General features: G+C 45.9%; 1 protein-coding gene across 2 annotated transcripts in view; it reads left to right on the top strand.

The window, feature by feature from the left end:
* The first annotated feature begins 1,120 nt into the window (after positions 1 to 1,120).
* Positions 1,121 to 20,176, top strand: part of SLF2 (SMC5-SMC6 complex localization factor 2) — a 55,394-nt gene continuing 36,338 nt past the window's right edge. Inside the window, exons 1-4 of one of the 2 annotated variants that reach the window (XM_039481085.1) lie at positions 1,121 to 1,578; positions 17,083 to 17,126; positions 17,868 to 18,553; positions 19,596 to 19,653. In XM_039481085.1, coding sequence (XP_039337019.1) covers positions 1,337 to 1,578; positions 17,083 to 17,126; positions 17,868 to 18,553; positions 19,596 to 19,653 — 1,030 coding nt within the window. In that variant the 5' untranslated portion in view covers positions 1,121 to 1,336. Of the gene's footprint in view, positions 1,579 to 17,082; positions 17,127 to 17,843; positions 18,554 to 19,595; positions 19,654 to 20,176 lie in introns of both variants that reach the window. The other variant, XM_039481084.1, reaches the window with a different exon arrangement.

Here is a 20,176-nt window from a genome sequence, read left to right as displayed (position 1 = left end):
TGGCCAAGTCACTTATTCCATTTTCCAGCTGTGAAACAGGGATAACAGCACTCCTCTGCCACAGAAGGGTGTTGTGACTCTGTGAGGATAACTGTATCAAAGACACACAGATACTGTGGTAATGGGAACCACTTAAGTACCTTAAACAGGCACATGTAGTCTTTGCTCTGGTGGCTGGCTCCCAAAGCCCTTGTTTACACAAAGTCAGTGCACCCCATGTTTGAAGACCATTGCTCACAGGAGCTTTGTTTGCACAAGGGGACCCCACTACATTGCTCCCCTACTACAGCTGGAAGCATGGATCTGACTCTGTTTAAATTTGCTTGTGGCCCTACAGTAGGGTGACCAGATGTCCTGATTTTATAGGGACAGTCCTGATTTTTGGGTCTTTTTCTTATATAGGATCCTATTACCAGGGCCGGCTCCAGACCCTAGCGCGCCAAGCGTGCGCTTGGGGCGGCGTCCCACGGGAGGGTGGCAGGCGGCTCCAGTGGACCTCCCGCAGGCATGCCTGCGGAAGGTCCACTGGTCCCGCGGCTCGGGTGGACCTCCCGCAGACGTGCCTGCAGAGGGGCCGCTGGTCCCGCGGCTTCGGTGGAGCATCCGCAGGCACGCCTGCAGGAGGTCCACCGGAGCCGCGGGCCCGGCGACCGCCAGAGCGCCCCCCGCAGTGTGCCGCCCTGCTTGGGGCGGCGCAAATCCTAGAGCCGCCCCTGCCTATTTCCCCCCCACCCGCGCCCCGATTTATCACACATGCTGTCTGGTCACCCTACCCTACAGGGAGGGTGGGTATCCATGTACGGCAATGGATGGTGGCGAGAGAGAATGAGGCTGCTCATGACAGAGACGGGGCAGTCTGAGGCAATGGGGACTGGGCCCCTCAGAACGAGGGGGGGTACTGACTGCCCCCCAGCTGGAAAAGGCAGTAGGCTGGGCTGTCAGTGCAGGGCCCAAGCAGTGACTGAGCTGGCCCGGGGGTGTCACTACAATGAGCCCTTAGGCGGGGGTGGGGGTAACTCCCCTCACACAAGGAAGGAGCCACCCCCCTCCCCCAATCGCTTTGTGATGCGCAGACGACGCTTCACGCGCGCAATAAAGGGAACGGGGCGAACCTTTCCCGCCCTCTGTGCACGGACCAATGGGAGAGGTGGAGGCAGCACACGGAGAAGTCCCCAGACATCTTCCCTTCCCTCCCCCCGCCTCCATCCGTTGAGCGGCGGGGCCTCAACGCCGTTGCCCCGCCCTTACAGCCTAGCACCCAATCAGAGGGACACTCGGTCTCTTGTTTCCCCCCCCATGCATCCTGAGAGCCAATTGGAGAGTCCGCGCTTCGCCTATGCAGCCAATCAGAGGTCTTCACGCAGAAAGGGCGGTGCCGGCAGCGGCGTCCCTCACAGCTGGGCGGTGCTATGGAGAAGGGCGCGGGCGCGGTCCTGGTTTCCTCTCGCGCCTGAACGGAGGCCTCCGTGCCGCCGGAGACATGACCCGGCACCTCAGCGCTGGCTCCTCCGCACAGGGCTCGCCCGGCCGCCATTTTAAGCCGGCGGCCGCAGGGAGAGAGGGCGCCCGAGACTGCAGGTACCTGCGGGCAGGGACAGGGCTCTGGGGCGCGGAAGCAGGTGTAAGCAAATGGCCTGGCCCGCCCTCTCCCGGCGGGGGGTGCCTGCCCCCGCGGGAGACCGCGGCGCCCAGCGTGCCCTGGGGGGGGGGGTGTGTCCCCCCACACACACCCAGGGGCACCGCGGCGCCCAGCGTGCCCTGGGGGGGGTGTCCCCCCCACACACACCCAGGGGCACCGCGGCGCCCAGCGTGCCCTGGGGGGGGTGTCCCCCCCACACACACCCAGGGGGACCGCGGCGCCCAGCGTGCCCTGGGGGGGGTGTGTCGTCCCCCCCACACACCCAGGGGGACTGCGGCGCCCAGCATGCCCTGGAGTGTGTGTCGTGTCCTCCCCCCACCCAGGGGGACCGCAGCCCCCAGCCTGCCCTGGGAGGTGCCCCCACCCCTCCAAAGGTGACACCAGAACTCAGCATGTGCTGCTGCATCTCATTTTTTCTAGGAGAATTCTCTCCTATATACATGTGCAAGTGCCCGACTCAGTGGAAAATAAGGACTGTAGTGTGCTACTCTCCCAAATTCCACCCACTTGAGACTGTTGGACAGGTGCCTTCTGGGTTTGGTTTGGCCTTCATGGGGTGCAAAGTACTACTTGTGGTTTAGGAGGGTTGTGAGATAGCTCAGTGGTTTGAGCATTGGCCTGTTAAACTCAGGGTTGTGAGTTCAATCCTTGAGGAAGCGATTTAGGGATCTGGGATTTGGTCCTGCTTTGAGCAGGGGGTTGGACTAGATGACCTCCTGAGGTCCCTTCCAACCCTGATATTCTATGAGTCTATGACTCGCCTCTGTGGAGCTCTGGGTTGTTACTTATGAAATTCCTGTGTTCATGTGGGTGTTGGTGCTGCTGTTTGTTTTTCTCACAAGCAGGTGAAGAATTGATAGTTGTTTAATAATAGGTGCTGATGGCAAATTGATCTCTGCTCTTGGGAGGGTTGTAGGCGATGGGCTAGATCTTTCTTTTATTTGGTGCCAGTGGTTCTGATAACACAAGATGGCTGAATGGCAGACTTGGGAGCAAATTGAAAATGGTGACTGAACCAAAAAGTACTAATTCAGCAAGTCAGTTGTACTGGAGTCCTACCCATGTGTGCAGAGGTTGCAGCTCTCAACATGTACTGATCTGTTTTGAATCCAGAAGAATTGTAGCCAATCAAGAGAACTGGTCTTAAGCACTAGAACTTCTGTTTATCTTTAACTCTAGTTGGCCTGTCCCAGATATGACTAATACCAGCTCATTATATTGAAATAAAAGCAATGTGAGGGTGGCACCAAATGAAATGTTTTTTTATACCAGCTGGGTTCATCTGTCCAGCTGTTCTTGTAACCCATGCTTGCTTGGTGGGGTGTTGTGTTCCCCTCTAGTGGCACCTAGCCCAGCTAGAGATGGATGAGGCAGCTACAGTCTTAGGTAAGAGCCATATGGCTTTTAGCTCATGCAGTAGAGGCTCATACACTGGGGGCTTGGCTACACTTACAAATTTGCAGCGCTGCAGCAGGGTGTGAAAACACACCCTCTGCAGCGCTGCAAATTGCGGCGCTACAAAGCGCCAGTGTAGTCAAAGCCCCAGCGTTGGGAGCCGCGCTCCCAGCGCTGTCCGTTATTCTCCACAGGGAGGTGGAGTACGGACAGCGCTGGGAGAGTTTTCTCCCAGTGCTGGCGCTTTGACTACACTTAGCGCTTCAAAGCGCTGCCGCGGCAGCGCTTTGAAGTTTAAGTGTAGCCATAGCCTAAGCTTCAGAGGTCTCAGGTTCAGTCCTGCCCACTGGTGACCAGGTTCTGTTGGTGTTACGCTTGCAATCAGCTGAATTCTGCTAATGACTTGGTCAGCTCCATCCCAAACTTTCTGTATGTGACAGGAGGCTTTCTCCTACATGATGGAACACCTTATTTTGCCCTTCTGTTTCCTTTGTTTTTCCTCCATCTTAATATTACCTGTTCTGGAGGGGAAACAGGTATGATTTCATTTTCCTCTCTGTATGACTTCCTGTTTGGGAAAGTGAAACTGATCTGTATGGCTTTTGTTCTTTGTGAAGCGTTCAGATGAAAGTGGTTATTTTGAAAATGTCTGTTGGCCAACTTGCATCCTGTTACTTTGCAGACTTTGAAAAGACTGTCATGAGATGGTAGATGTTAAGCTTCCAGAAGGACAAAATGAAGCCATCACTCCTATAGATCTATTAGTTTGAGATGCTATTGTGGCAAGGGCAGATATGTTTGGTACCCTGCTCCCATTTTGTGTAACTGTGCTTTGTTTGATGGACTAGTGATATTGGTGCTGCTGCAGATTTCTTTAAAGATTAAACATGAATCTGACTGGATCGGAATACGATGGATATAGATAATAAATACTTTGGAAGGAGTGTGGGTCCTTATGTTCTTAGGCTATTAAACAGATTAGTTTCAGTGGTTAAAAGTCCTTTATAAGGAGTTTTTATTAAAAATAGTTTTGTGCTGTTATTTCCTGTTTTATGAGATGCAAAGAAGGCTTGAAAAGTGTGTTAGATGGGTTGTTTGCCTTTTTTTTTTTTAAATTGAAGGATTTTGTTTATGCTTCTTATTATCAGGAATGTTGAATAAGATCATCCCAGTTGTGTGTGGGGGTCCCCCTGAGTCCTTTTTGGTGGTCTCGGATGTATTGTGTACTCGCACACTAATTGAAAGAGAGAGTTAGTAAAGGCTTTTTTTCCCCTTGAAAACATAAATTGAAGGTGTTGACAAAAACATTTTAAAGTCTGACTGAAAAATCTTTCCCCTCTCAATTACTTACTTTCAGTGGTTGTGACACTGTCACTTCACTAGTTCTCCATCTTCCAGGGCTGATGACCTGGATTTTCAATGTGTGTTTTTTTTTTTTAAAGGAGAGCAAAAATGCACTCCTTCCCCAAATACACACAAACCTATGCATCCTTTTAGGTTTTTACCCCCACTGAGTTATTTGTCTTTGTTGTGTTTGCCTTTATCTGAAGTATCTAATATACTTCATTGTCTGAGAGAGGATATTAGCCTTGAGTGATCATTGACCTATTAATAGGACAGATACTATCGCCCATGGTTACAAAAGGCAGTGTGTCTTTAAGGTCTATCCTTCCACCCTTTCTGTTCTAAATTTTACAGTGACATTAAAAAAACAAAAAATGATGGAAAGAACAAATATCAAATAAAATTGCATACCATTTACTATTTTAGCCCTGAAAGAAAGGCCCTTCTTTTGGACTGAAGTTTCTGACCACTGTTGCTTCAGAGTGCAAGGGCCGGGAAGATGGTACTCCTGTGGGGCTGCAGGGAGAAGGCTGGAGAATAGAGCTTCCTCCAAGAGCCTTTCTTCTCCTGCTGGGTGATGTAAAGGTGGAAGATATTTAATTATCAAAATAATGATGATCAGGGCTTTTTATGTACTATTCATGACTTGTCTATCTTGATAATATGTAAAATTATTTTCTCCAAAGTATGGATTTTCCCCCAAGTGTGGCTGTGATGTTACATCTACCCGTGTTGTTAACAAAAACTAACTATGTATTCTTATGTGGTCATATAGTCTGGTCACAGCACACATTTGTTGCAACTGTGAGTATACTCTGAAATTCAAATTTTAATTTAACCCATTTAAATTAACGTTAGGTGCAGGAAATTTCCCGTGTGTGTGCGCCTTAAAAGCAAGGAAATCAAAAGTTAGTGGGTTTTTTTTAAAAGATAAGGTTTCTCCTCCAGTCTTTTTAAAAATCAAATGTAAAAATTAATATATTAGTACTCTTAAAAGGTGACTGAAAAGTGCTACAAACTCAAGCCTCAGTTCAGCAGGGTACTTAAGTATGTTCCTAACACTAAATATGTGAGTACTGTAGTCACACTGACTTTCTGAGGGCATGTGCTTAAGTCCCTGAATTGAGGCGTTTGCTGGACTTCTAGATACAGAGCTAACTATCATTTTCTGGCTCCGAGCTAAAGACCATTTTGTAACATGTCTCTCATAGCTTGTTTTATTGGAATTAAGTAATCACTTCAATCTGTAAAAGCATAACCAAAATATGGGTAATTGGCGATCTTAAATGACAGTCCTCAGCAAATAAAGCTGGTCTTTATAATTTTATACTTTCCATCTGCATGCTAGTTCAGTTTGACTAGAGTGTTAGAAAGTACACTCTGGTTACATCACCCGTAGGAAACTATTTTAATAAAGACCACTCACCGTACATCAGACTTCTCCTTTCAACATCATCTGTTTGGAACCTAAAGAAACTTCCACAATAAAAATAGGAACCATCTTGCAAGTCAGCAATAACTTCCTTCTCTTCTTGGAAGGGAGTGTAGATGGTGCTCATTCCATTACGTTTGAGTTAGACTGTTACAGGTTCTGCCTCCAGTGGCAGGACTTCAGGAGACAGGCTCAACCCTGCCCTTGCCCCCATTGCCCTGGGCCCTCACTGCCTTTCCCCTGTGACCTCCCCATCTAGGGCTTAATTTTCCTGGGGCTTGCTGAGAAAAGTGATATTAACAAACATAGATGTATCAGTTTTCACAGCAGACTTACTAACTAGCTGGGAGGCTGTGGTAAGTGGTACTTGTATGTTTGTTAGTATCCCATATGGTTTATCACAAGCTCCCAGCTAGCTATTGAATGTGCTGTGAAAAGTGACATTAACAAGTATCATACAGATATCAGCAAAAACAATGAGGAGTCCTTATGGCACCTTAGAAACTAACACATTTATTTGGGCATAAGCTTTCATGGGCTATAACCCACTTCATCAGATGCATGGAGTGGAAAATACAGTAGGGAGGTATAAATACACAGCACATGAAAAGATGGGAGTCGCCTTTCTGAGTGGGGGGGTCAATGGTAAGGAGGCCAATTCAATTATGGTGAATGTGTTGTACTTAAAGTACTGTACAGGATCTTTTCAGGGGAGATAAGGCAGAACACCACATTTATTAGTAATACATGTATTAATTAACACTATCATATACATATGATATATATATATTACACTTATGCATGCGCGCACACACAATATTAGTTGCTCCCCCTAACTGCACTGGCCAGGTGAGTTAGATGGGGGAGGGGGTGGAACTGGGCTTCTGCTGATCCAGATTGATGCTCCCATGTTGACAAGATGAGACCCGGAGTCCTCTGCAAGACACCTCACATTTATAGTAGCTTCCCTCTTATGCAAATCTGTACCAGATTCAAAATCTGTGTCGGTTGGTCCTTTGTCCTGCTTTCTTCTGGGTGTTGTCCCAATGCTGCAAAGAGAGTGTTTCCAAAAGAAGGTGCTTGCTTCTACGGTCATCAATATGTCTGTTCTTCTTTAACGAGCCCACTTGACAGGTTTTATTGTCCTTGGGTCTGGCTTCCAGCCCCTCTCCAAGGGTTGCAACTGTCTGGAGGTGCTGCCTTCCACACCTTGCTCATTCACACCTCGTTCATTCAACAGGGCAATTGATTAAGGGAGTTGGGGGGAAGATCTTATTCTACTCCTAGCAAAAAGACATTTTTCTTCTACTTTAACTATCCTTAGAGGCTATAACATTATACCAAGGCTTAACACTAAGGGTATGGCTACACTTACAAATCTGCAGCGCTGGTAGTTGCAGCGCTGGTCATCCAGCTGTGCAGGGCCAGCACTGGTGTGTGGCCACACTCACAGCTACCAGCGCTGGTGTGTGGCCAGATTTGCAGCATTTGCAGCGCTGTTGGGAGTGATGCATTATGGGCAGCTATCCCAGCGTTCAAGTGGCAGCAACGTGCTTTTCAAAAGAGGCGGGTGGGGTGGGGCATAGTGTGACAGGGAGCGGGTGAGAGAGAGAGAGTGGATTTTTGGAGCCAACACTGTGTTACCTTCCTGCCCTGAAAAATCAGAACATGTTCCCAATCCCTTACCCTTAACTCTTAACTGCAAACAGCCTGCAGCCAACGGACTCCCTCTGTCCCGTTTCTGTCAAGCAAACACTCACTCCCTGCCTGCCTCGTTATCTCATTTGATTGATCACAGCAAACAGGAGCTGTGTTTGTAGATAAGCAGCTTCGGGATCAACGGAGCTACCGGAGTTCACAACAAAACAAAGAGAGGCTGCATAACAAAACAAAGAGAGTAATTTATAAAAGCATTCTGGGATACATCCTTATACCCTGGAGGCCAATCACAGCGCTGGTGTGTGCAGCACCAGCACTGCAATCCTTATTCCCCATGCTGGGCAAGGTGTACGGCCAGCACTGCAGCCAGGGAGTTGCAGCGCTGGAAGTGCCCTGCAGGTGTGGCCACTTACTAATTGTAGCGCTGGAAAGCCTCCACCAGCACTGCAACTTGCAAGTGTAGCCATACCCTAAGTTTCCTATAAGTTTTTCTACATAGGGATCTGATACAAAGTTCCTATATCAAAGGACTTGGTACAAAATTGTATGAAAATAGCTTAATACAGGGCTATACGAAGAAGCATAATACAAAATTATATGAAAGTTATGTGAAGATGCTTAATACAGAGATTTATCTACAACAGTTGACAAGAAGGGGTGAATATCAACAGAGGGAAAATTACTTTTTGTAGCGATGATGAGGCCAATTCAATCATGGTAGATGTGGCCCATTCTCAACAGTTGACAAGAAGATGTGAACAGTTGACATCCAAAGAAGTGAGCTGTAGCTCACGAAAGCTCATGCTAAAATAAATTTGTTAGTCTTTAAGGTGCCACAAGTACTCCTGTTCTTTTTGCGGATACAGACTAACACGGCTGCTACTCTGAAAGATGTGAGTATCAACGGAGGGAAAATTATATTTTTGTAGTGACCCAGCCACTCCTAGTCTTTATTCTGGCCTGATTTGATGGTGTCAAGTTTGCAAATTAATTCTAGTTCTGCAGTTTCTCATTGAAGTCTGTTTTTGAAGTTTTTTGTTGAAGAATTGCCGCTTTTAAGTCTCTTATTGAATGTCCAAGGAGATTGAAGTGCTCTTCTATTGGTTTTAGAATGTTACAATTCTTGAGGTCTGATTTGTGTCCATTTATTCTTTTGCCTAGAGACTGTCCGGTTTGGCCAGTGTACATGGCAGAGGGGCATTGCTGGCACATGATGGCATATATCACATGGGTAGATGTGCAGGTGAACAAGCCCCTGATGGTGTGGCTGATGTGGTTAGGTCCTATGATGGTGTCCCTTGAATAGATATGCGGACAGAGTTGGCAATGCGGTTTGTTGCAGGGATTGGTTCCTGGGTTAGTGTTTCAGTTGTGTAGTTGCTGGTGAGTATTTGCTTCAAGGCTGGGCTAGGAAGCCAGTTCTACTGAATCTAATCCATTGTTCTATCCATTAGACCACACTGCTTCTTGTTTTACTTATCATATTTTCCTGGTTAGTGGCAGAGATTTCTGTTTCAATTAAAGGATTTAATCCTTGATCAGGGTAGATAACGTTACTTGACTGGCTCCTTTCTGAAAGGACGCAGAAGTTAGAGCTGGCCAACTTAACTATCTTGAGTCTCTCTTGTGTGGGTTTTCACAAGATTTAATTGTTACCCCTTTTGATAGATAGGTATTTGGGTAATTAATGCAGCCAAAGCAACTCGCTCTCATCACTGCACTGACATTGAGTTTTATGTCATCTGATCCAAAAGGGGAGTCTTCCTGCTTCTGTACTGTCTAACTGAGTTTGGGGTCTGAAAAAGGGCTGCCTGGCTAAGCACAATCCACAGAAGATGGAGGTGATACTGATTGATTTGGTGTGACCTCTAGAGAAAATGGTAGAGTTTTTATCTATCCTCTTGAAGGTCGTTTGTTTTTGGTTTTGTCAGCTTCTTATATATACCATATATACTCAATCATAAGCCGGTTCATTTATAAGCCTCCCCCCCCCCCCAAGACGGATAAGTAAAAATGGAAAATTTTTATAACCCGTTCATAAGCCACCCTATAATTCACGGGTCAGCAAACTTTGACTCCTGGGCCATCAGGATAAGCTGCTGGTGGTCCGAGAGGGTTTGTTTACCTCGAGTATCCGCAGGCACGGAGGTAAACCTAAGTAAACAAAGTGTCTCGGCATGCCAGCTGCTTACCTTGACGGGCTGGGACAACAACTGGTGGGGAAATTTTTTGAGGGGGAGAAGCTGGGAGTCAGGGGAGTAACCCCTGTGATCACCTCCAACATGACCCCACCCCTAGCCTGGGACCCCCACACTCTCCCCATCCCATCCCTTCCCACCTTATCTGGGGAGGGCCAGGGGAGGATGTCTCTGACCTGGCCGCAGCCTGCTCCGGCGGGCCGGGCCGCAGCCTGCTCTAGAGCTGCAGCTGCTTTGGAGGCTGGGGGGAGAGCAGCGTGGCCAAAAGTGGAGAGACTCTGGCCCTGCCTCTTCCCTTCTGTCTCTGCTGGCTGTGCTACCTCTCCTTGCTTTCTCTGTCTGGGGGAGGGGCGGTGTCCCATCTCTCCCTCTCTATACCTGTTTATAAGCCGACCCCCTTCTCTGGTGCTTCCCTTTTTTACTAAAAAAAATTCGGCTTATGAACGAGTATATACAGTAATTCATTTTGGATTGCTGTTGCTGCACTTAAATGTTAAACAGCAGCAGTGCCCAAAAGTTTGCTTTTGAGGGAAAGGGTGCGTACATTTGGCAAAGAGATTCCCCTTGAATGTGTACCTGGTCAGATAGACTCAAGGTGAGTGAGGTAATATCTTTTATAGGACCAGCTTCTGTTGGTGAAATAGACTAGTTTTTGAGAGATTTCAGAGTAGCAGCCATGTTAGTCTGTATCCGCAAAAGGAACAGGAGTACTTGTGGCACGTTAGAGACTAACAAATTTATTTCAGCATGAGCTTTCGTGAGCTACAGCTCACTTCTTTGGATGCATCTGAACAAGTGAGCTGTAGCTCATGAAAGCTCATGCTGAAATAAATTTGTTAGTCTCTAACGTGCCACAAGTACTCCTGTTCTTTTTACTAGTTTTTGAGGTTGCTCAGAACTCTTCTTTGGGTCTGGGAAACTTATTCAGGCCAGGACTACACTATAGATCTATATCGGTATACCTATGTTACTCAGGGATCTGAAAAATCCACACCCCTGAGCGATATAATTATACCGACGTAACCCCCTGTGTAGATAGCGCTATGTCAGTGGGAGAGCTTCTCCTATCAACATAGCTACCGCCTGTTGGAGAGGTGAATTAACTACACTGATGGGAGAGCTTCTCCCATCAGTGTAGTAGCGTCGTCAGTAAAGTGGTGCAGCTAAGCTGTAGTGCTGTACATGAAGGCAAGCCCTCAGGGCGGGGTCTACACTTAAAATGCTGTATCTGATACAGTTCCACGTGGGAAATTATTGATGATGGGAATTAATATGAAAATTGAAAGGTGGATAAGGAACTGACTAAAGGTGAGACTACAATAGGTCATACTGAAAGGTGAACTGTCAGGCTGGAGGGAAGTTACTAATGGAGTTCCTTAGGGATTGGTCTTGGGACAAATCTTCATTAACATTTTTATTAATGACCTTGGCACAAAAAGTGGGAGTGTGCTAATACAATTTGCAAATGAAACAAAGTTGGGAGGTATTGTAAGTACGGAAGAGGACCAGAATATCGTACAAGAAGATCTGTAGGACTTTGAAAAGTGGAGTAATAGTAATGGGATGAAAATGTAATAGTGCAGAGTGCAAGGTCATTCACTTAGAGACTAACAACAAGAATTTTTGCTGTAAGCTGTGGACCTATCATTTGGAAGAGACAGAAGGAGAAAAACCTGGGTGTATTGGTTGATCACAGGATGACTATGCCCATGTGATACAGCCTTGAAAAAGGCTAATGCAGTCCTAGGATGCATCAGGCGAGGTATTTCCAGTAGAGATAGAGAAGTATTAGTACCATTATACAAGGCACTGGTGAGATCTCATCTAGAATATTCTGTGCAATTCTGGTCTTCCATGTTGAAGAAAGATTAATTCAAACTGGAACAGGTGCAGAGAAGGGCTAGTAGGATGAACTGAGTAATGGAAAACCTACCTTATGAGAGGAGACTCAAAGAGCTTTGCTTGATTAGCTTAACCAAAAGAAGGCTGAGGGGGAGGTATGATTGCTGTCAGGGATAAATACCAGGGGGGAGAGGAGTTATGTAAGTTAAGTCGCCAATGTAGACACACAAACAAGTGAATATAAACTGCCCATCAATAAGTTTAGGCTTGCCATTAGGCAAAGGTTTCTAACCATCAGAGAAGTGAAGTTCTGGAACAGCCTCCCAAGGGGAGCAGTGGGGGCAAAAAACCTAACTGGCTTCCTGACTGACCTTGATAAGTGTATGAAGGGGATGGTATGTTGAGACTGCCTACAGTGGCATGTGACCCATCTGCGACTGCTAGCAGCAGATATCTCCAATGGCCGGTGATGGGACACAAGATGGGGAAGGTGTGACAGGGTATCCCATAAGGCTTATGGCGAGGTGCTCATAAATGTATGTGTGGTATAACTGGAATAGGGTTTTGCTACATATGCCATGTAACATATCTCTGTGAAGGTTATGATCTACTGGTTATGTTCATCTTAGTTGTATGCAGGCACCATTTGTGTGTTCAAAGTTATGAACATTGGCTGTATAATCGCTTGATTTCTAAGTAGCCTTAGTTAGAACATTTGGTCACTTCTTGGGAAAGGAATGTGCAAATGAAGTGCTCAATCCCGAAGCACTTAATGGATAAAAGAGCTTGGAAGACTCCAATCCACGTAAGAAGTCTACCTGAGGATGTTCAAGGTAGCATGTGGGTAATGGCTGCTACCTGCAAGTCCTGAGTCATGCATGGGCATGTGACTTGCCCAGGTGATTCTGAACCTCCATTTTGTGACTGGATTCTACACAAGGTGAGGAGGGGGTCTCGACCCACAAGAGAGTCTATTTAAACCCCCGGGAGACCCCTCCATTTTGTCTTCAGCTGGCTAAAGGAGGAGTCTCTCCACCCCTCAGGATACTTGAAGGAAACTGGAACAAAGGACAGTAACTACAGGGGGTGTGAGTGATTGCTGGACCCAGGCTAAAAGGAGATTAGTCTGTGGCTATGGCTACAGTTACAAATCTGCAGCGCTGGTAGTTGCAGCGCTGGTCGTCCAGCTGTGCAGGGCCAGCGCTGGTGTGTGGCCACACTCTCAGCTACCAGCGCTGCAGTGTGGCCACATTTGCAGCATTTGCAGCGCTTTTGGGAGTGATGAATTATGGGCAGCTATCCCAGCATTCAAGTGGCAGCAACGTGCTTTTCAAAAGAGGGGGGTGTGGGGCATTGTGACAGGGACCGGGGGGGGGGGAAGAGAGAGTGGATTTTTGGAACTGACACTGTGCAAAATCAGAAAATTTTCCCACCCCCTTACTGTTAACTGCAAACAGCCTGCATCCAACATACTCTCTTTCCCCTCTCTACCCCCTCCCCCCGTTTCTCTCAAGCAAAGCAAACACTCAACCCCTGTGAATGACTCCTTTTCTCGCTGCTGGTCAAGCAAAATGCAAACACTCAACCCCTGTGAATCACGCAGGGAGGCAGATCTCATTTGATTGTTTACAGATTGATCACAGCAAACAGGAGCTGATAAGCAGCTCTGGTAGCAACGGAGCTCCTCCGGAGGTTCACAACAAAACAAAGAGAGGCTGCATAACAAAACAAAGGGAGTAATTCAGTTAAAAGCATTCTGGGATACACCCTTATACCCTGGAGGCCAATAACAGCGCTGGTGTGTGGCCACACTTGATGACCAGCGCTGCAGCACCAGCACTGCAATCCTTATTCCCCATGCTGAGTGAGGTGTATGGCCAGCGCTGCAGCCAGGGAGTTGCAGCGCTGGAAGTGCCCTGCAGGTGTGGCCACTTACTAATTGCAGCACTGGAAAGCCTCCACCAGCGCTGCAACTCGCAAGTGTAGCCATACCCTGAAAAAGGAAGCATTCTGGAACTGGTGAGGATCTTATCTGTATTTAGTTTGATTAGACATAGATTTGTGCATTTTGCTTGGTGACTTACTTTGTTCTGTTTGTTACTACTTGGAATCACTTAAATCCTAATTCCTGTATTTAATAAAATCACTTTTTACTTCTTAATTAACTCAGAGTATGTATTAATACCTGGGGGAGCAAACAGCTGCATATCTCTCTATCAGCATTATAGAGGGCGAACAATTTATGAGTTTACCCTGCATAAGATTTATACAGGGTAAAACGATTTATTTGGGTTTAGACCCCTTTGGGAGTTGGGCATCTGAGTGCTAAAGACAAGCACACTTTTGTGAGCTGTTTTCAGGTAAACCTGCAGCTTTGGACAAGTAATTCAGACACTGGGTCTGTGTTGGCGCAGACAGGAGTGTCCGGCTCAGCAAGACAGGGTGCGGGAGTCCTGAGCTGGCAGGGAAAGCAGGGGGCAGAAGTAGTCTTGGCCCATCGGGTGCCGGCTCCCAAGGGGTTTCTGTGATCCAACCCGTCACAGAGGGCTCTGAGTTGCGACTGAGAATTCTTTCCCATGTGTCTGGCTGGTGGGTCTTGTCCACATGTTTAGGGTCTATCTGATTGCCATATTTGGGATTGGGAAGGAATTTTCCCCCGGGTCAGGAGAGACCCTAGGGGTTTTTTCTCCTTCCTGTGTAGCATGGGGCATGGATCAGTTGCAGGTTTAAACTAGTGTACATGGTGGATTCTCTGTCACTTGAAGTCTTTAAATCATGGCTTGAGGACTTCAGTAGCTCAGCCAGAGGTTAGTGGTCTATGACAGAAATAGGTGTGTGAGGCTTTATGGCCTGCAATGTGCAGGAGGTCAGATTAGATGATCACGATGGCTTTAAAGTCTGAGTCTGAGATGGGTCGCTGTAGCGCTTAAGTGAAGATGCTCTTGTGCCGATGGTTGGTGTAGTTAATCCACCTCCCTGAGAGGCAGTAGTTACATCGATGGGAGAAGCTTTCCTGTACATGGTTTTGTGTGTGTATATTCAAGGTGAAATGGCCCATTACCACCCCTCCAGTTATAGGGAGGAAAAGAAGGCGGTGCGGGGGGGGGGGGGCTTGTTAGTGGATTATAGGTTGTTGTAATAAGCCATCAATCCAGTGTGTCTATTGAGTCCATTATTTTTAGTGTCTAGCAAAATTTTTAATTTAAGCTCCCAGGCTTTCTTTTGAAAGCGTTGTGCTGGTTTCCTTTGACGATAGGTCAGAGATGGTGATCGCTTTGTGAAAAGCGTTCACCCACATGTGATGTAGTGTTTTTGTCTCTTATCATTTTCCTGTGTGAGTACATTTGACAGCGTAGTGATTGTCTGGTTTCACCCACATAGTTGCTGTTGGGGTATTTAGTGCATTGGATGAGGAACACCACATATTGTGCTACGCACGTGTAGGATCAATGGATCTTGAAAGTTGTGTTGTGTGGGGTGTTGATCATTTTACAGTAGAAATAGGGCATCACAGCATCTCTAGTGTTGCTTTACAGTGTGGCTGTTCTAGGTCATGCTAGACTCAAAAAGAGTAAATTGAGTGTAGTTATACTAAAGAGAGAAGTGGGGAGGAGCTTGTAGAGTGAAGTGTAAAGGTCTTGAATGGTATGATGAGAAGCTTGAAGGGGATGTGTTGGAAGAGTGGAGTCAGTGGAGGGATTCAGATAGGGGCATTCAGATAGATGTGATTATTGGATAACAAAGAGAGAAGGCATTGTGTTCAGAGAGGAGGAGGTTGCAATTGTTGTAAATCAGGGATGTTTTAAAAACTATACCTATCTCCAGAGCTTGATCAACAAGACCGGTTGATTGAGGTTTTCAGAGTCGAATGCAGGGGTTTTAGCCACACAGGTTCAGTCGAAATTAATGGAAGCTGTTGTCAGTGGCGTGGTGGTGCTCTGCTCTTGTTCAACGATAACAGTCGGCTGCGTGCGTGTTCCCGCTGTGCGCTGCCCCAGTTCTGCGCAGATAGCTGACTTGAGAGAACCCCCAAAGACCACAGACTCTAGTAAGGTATGAAGGAGCCCGAGCCAGGTTTATTGTCAAACAAAGCACAGTAATAGTTTCCCGTAGACCAGGGGTCAGCAACCTTTCAGAAGTGCTGTGCTGAGTCTTCATGTATTCACTCTAATTTAAGGTTTCGCACGCCAGTAATACAATATAATGTTTTTAGAAGGTCTTTCTATAAGTCTATAATTTATAACTAAACTATTGTTGTATGTAAAGTAAATTAGGTTTTAAAATGTTTAAGAAGCTTCATTTAAAATTAAATTAAAATGCAGAGCCTTCCCCCCCCCCCCCCGACCAGTGGCTAGGACCAGTGCAGTATGAGTGCCACTGAAAATCAGCTTGCGTGCCACCTTTGGCATGCGTGCCACAGGTTGCCTACCCCTGCTGTAGACTCTACAAGACATACTACGAATTTGTACCCTCTGGCAATGGACCGGCTCAGTCAGTGGTGAGACTTTCCACTGCCCCCTAGGCCAGACAAAGATGTGCACTCTGGGGCCTATTTTTATGCAGTTAGAGGACAGATAACTCATCCCTACTGACGTATTGAGGTACAGCCCCTTGACTCATTAGGGTGCTGTCTCCTCCTTTGATTATGTTGTTTCAGGCCTTAGACTGGGCCTTTGATACAAGAGTTTGTTTCAGGGCCTCATCTTACTACAGAAGCAGTGTGGTTAAATCCCCATATCAGCTTTGAAAAATCTCACCCGTAAAAAATGACCCCTTACTACCAGGGTTCCCTCTCATTTTTCCCACCCATGTGCGGAATGAATTTTGTTATGTGCACCATTATGGACGTGATGTGTGGCACATCACCTTCATATCAGTGCACATAACAAAATCCATGTTGTGGGGGTGGGGCCAAGGGGTTCGGTGTGTGGGAGGGGGCTCAGGGTTGGGGTCCAGGGATGTGAGGGCTCCGGCTGGGGGTGCGGGCTCTGAGGTGGGGACGGGTCTGAAGGGTTTGGGGTGCAGCAGGGGGCTATGGTGGGGAGAGAGGACTCTTCTCCCCTCCCCACAGCAGCACCTGGGCGGGGGTGGGGGAAGAGAAAGCACCTCTCCCTGCTGTTGCAGCTCTGGGGCTGGGGCTGCAGGATAGGTGCCCCTCCCCTGGCCCCTGCAGGTCCAGCTGGTTTCGGGGAGGGGTGCCCCATGACAAGTCCAGACTGGGGCCAGGCTGTGCTGCCCCGCCCAGGCCCCGGCATAGTTGGGGTTGGGGGGCTGCCCTGGCTGCGGTAGGTTGGGGGCCAGGCTAGGTTGGGGCTTACAGAGAACTTAGCTTAGTACTTTTTATAGTTTCTCATACCATTCGGAGTGGGAAAAGGAATTCTGTCATCTGCTTGTTTTTTCAAGGCTTTATACTGGACAGACAGCTATTGGAACTTAGTTTTAACCCTTACAAACTTTTCTGTAACAAATGGGTAAAATATTACAGGATTTCAGTTTTATCAGTATTTCCTACAGCAGCACTGATATCATGAAAACTATATATTTAGGATACAATACTTCTGTTTACTTTTCAGAAATCAGTCTATTACAGATTTCTTCAAACCAGCTCCAAAACAAGGTAAGTTAATCATTGTTATGAAAGATCTTTTGTACATGAGTTTTCTTAAATTATTCAAGTGCAGAAATCTAACTCACCTTATTTCCAGTTGTGAAACTTCTAATCTATAGAAGACCTTAGCTGTATAACCAGATGTGTACGAAATGTTGCTGATCAGTTTCATTTTTGTGTCTTGGGCATGAAAATACTGTTTGAAATAATTTACATAGTGCAAGTGAACATTGAATTGCTTAATAGTCTGTTTGGCTGGTGAGAGAGAAAGATGGAGTCTGCAGGTATATCTATGCTTTGCAAAAAAGGTTGTTATTAATTTGGGTTAGTTAACTAAACTAGCAGTAAAGAGACAGCAACTCAGTTTTTAACTCTGATTAGCAGGTTGAGTTAGTCTCTAGGAGCATGGCGTTGAACTCAAGCTGCTAATCCAAATTAGTTTTTAACTTGGGTTCACCGCTTGAGTTCAGCCCCACATTCCCACAGAGGCTTTATCTCAAGCTGCCAAACAGAGTTAAAAGCTGAGTTGCTGTGTTTTCACTGCCATATTAACCAGATGTCCTTAATTCAGGTTATATCTTTTCTTTATTTGACAGTAGGTTACTGCATTGTTACTTCATATTTTGTGTCTAAAAACGTCTTTATTTCTCTTTGTAATAGTGTGATGACTAAATTATGCATAATTAATTTTTTATATTTTGTATCTCTTTAAATTTGGCAATAAAGACAGAATTGTATTGTGTTCTCCAGACAAAAGAAATGTAAAAAAAGGGGATGTTGAACTGTCGGTCATACGTACAGAACGATTTGAAAAGAAAATATCATCTCAGAAGAAAACTAGAAGGGAAAAGATTCCAGTCCAATCACCAAACAAGAGTCCTGTAATGGATGACTTATTGAGAGGAGCTAACAGAGAGAAAAACAACAGTCCAAAAGTTGTAGAGAACAATAGAGCATGCCTGGTGCTAAGCACAAAGTATCCGAAGGTTGTGGTTCGAAAACTCTTTATGTCTGGAGGCCCTCCCAACTATTCCTTGACAAAAAAGGATACGACCAGTAAGAGAGAACCTGGGAGGAATGAAAAGTGTCCAATTAAAACAAGAACACCCTTGTTTTATGAAAATGGTAGGGAACAGCGGACTGACTGTATGGATCTAGAGGAGGCCAGTTCAGATGCCAGCAAATGGGTTTCAACATCAAAAGCTGACATCTTAAAAAACTATGCCAGAAGTCATGGTAATGTGAACAATAAGCCTTTGTGCCAAAAAGCCGGGCATTCCGCAAAGTTCCAGTACAGCCCTGGTGAGTCTCAATATTGGTTACCACTGGAAACTTACTGCAAAGAAGAAGAGCAGACAAGACAAAGAATGGAACAGTCTAAACTGCAGCCCTTCAGTCCAGTAAAGGTATTCTTAGGAACAGGTATATCAAACCAGGTATGTCTGCAAGTGTCAATAAGGGCCAAACCTGACCAATATTTTAGGTGAATGTGATTACATAGTATTGTCGTCTTAGGCAAAGCATTGATAAACTGATTAATAGCTATTTTTAGGTTAGTCAGAAATAACTAGCTTAAAAATTACCTGCTCAAAACAGAAGACTACCCAAGCTAGGTATAAGTTTACTTTAAGACACCAAATCTTAAGGACCCATCTGATAATTCATAACCTTAAGTCGTAACCATTGAGCAATAGGAAGGGACATTAGCTCTCTTCCTGACAGCAGTGGTCTGCTTTCATTCTCGATTTTCAGTGCAAACACAGTGCTTTGCTGGAAATTGCAGTCCCTCTCCCAGTGGTAAACTTAAATGCAAAGGCAGATGTACTGATGCTGGAAACCAGTACAAATATGCAAAAATAGTATAAAGTGAAGTATATTGATATAACTGATGGCATTTTATTTAAAAAAACAAACTTGTTTTGACAAGGTAATTTTAGGTGAAGCAGTGATCCTCTCTCCCTGTATGCCACTTTTTGGGTATTTACAACTTCAGAATGAAGGCAGCAGTTCTCAGACTGGGTGGGGACCAAAGTGGTCATGACCCCATTTTAATAGGGTCACCAGTGCTGGTGTTAGACTTGCTGGGGCTTCATCCCTGGGCGGTGGGGTGGGGCTCTGGCTTCGGCTTTAGCTCTGGGCGGTGGGGCCCAGGGCTGAAGCCCTTGGGCTAGGGCTTTGTCCCCCTACCTGGAGTGGCAGGGCTTGTGCACGCCCAGGCTTTGGTTCCCCCTCCTGGGGTCATGTAGTAATTTTTGTTGTCAGAAGGGGGTCGTGGTGTAATGAGGTTTGAGAACCCGAGTTAGATGTGAACCTTACAGTCAACAGAAACAAAAAGTAGTTTTAAATAAATGGAAATGGCATTGGTGTGTTTTTTTCTAAAATTTAATATGGCTTTTATTTCACCAACCAATGAGCCCTGTTTAAAAACACTGTCAAGCTCAAACAAGTAACTTTTTTTTTTTTTAATCTTATTAACAGGGCAATGGATGTCTCTTAAGAAAAAGATCAAGCTCTGCTTCATGGGAGACTGCCTCAGGTAGAAACAACAGTGCTAATGATGTAGAATTAGTTGGCGCAAACCGGTTACCTCATTTTAATGATTAATAAATGACAATGGCTAGATTCCTTTTGAAGTTTGAATACTCCTTGTATATGCATGAAGATGAATTGAGATTCTCATAATTTCATAGAGGCTCATCAGTAACTAAGAAACTAAACCTGAAACTTTACCACAAATATATATATAATTATGCATTGCAATGGTTTGGTCTGTTGTGGCAAAGTTTAAAAATGACTTGGAGTTGATGAAAATATTAAAATGCAGTGTATACACCTCTACCCCGATATAACGCGACTTGATATAACATGAATTCGGATATAACGCGGTAAAGCAGTGCTCCAGGGGGGCAGAGTTGCGCACTCCAGTGGATCAAAGCAAGTTCAATATAACGCGGTTTCACCTATAATGCGGTAAGATTTTTTTGGCTCCCGAGGGCAGCGTTATATCGGGGCAGAGGTAATTAAGAGTATGTCTACACTACGGGATTATTCCAATTTAT

This window comes from Mauremys reevesii, linkage group 7 (genome assembly GCF_016161935.1).
Source record: "Mauremys reevesii isolate NIE-2019 linkage group 7, ASM1616193v1, whole genome shotgun sequence".
Lineage (NCBI taxonomy): Eukaryota > Metazoa > Chordata > Testudines > Geoemydidae > Mauremys > Mauremys reevesii.
This window is presented reverse-complemented; position numbering and strand designations above follow the sequence as displayed.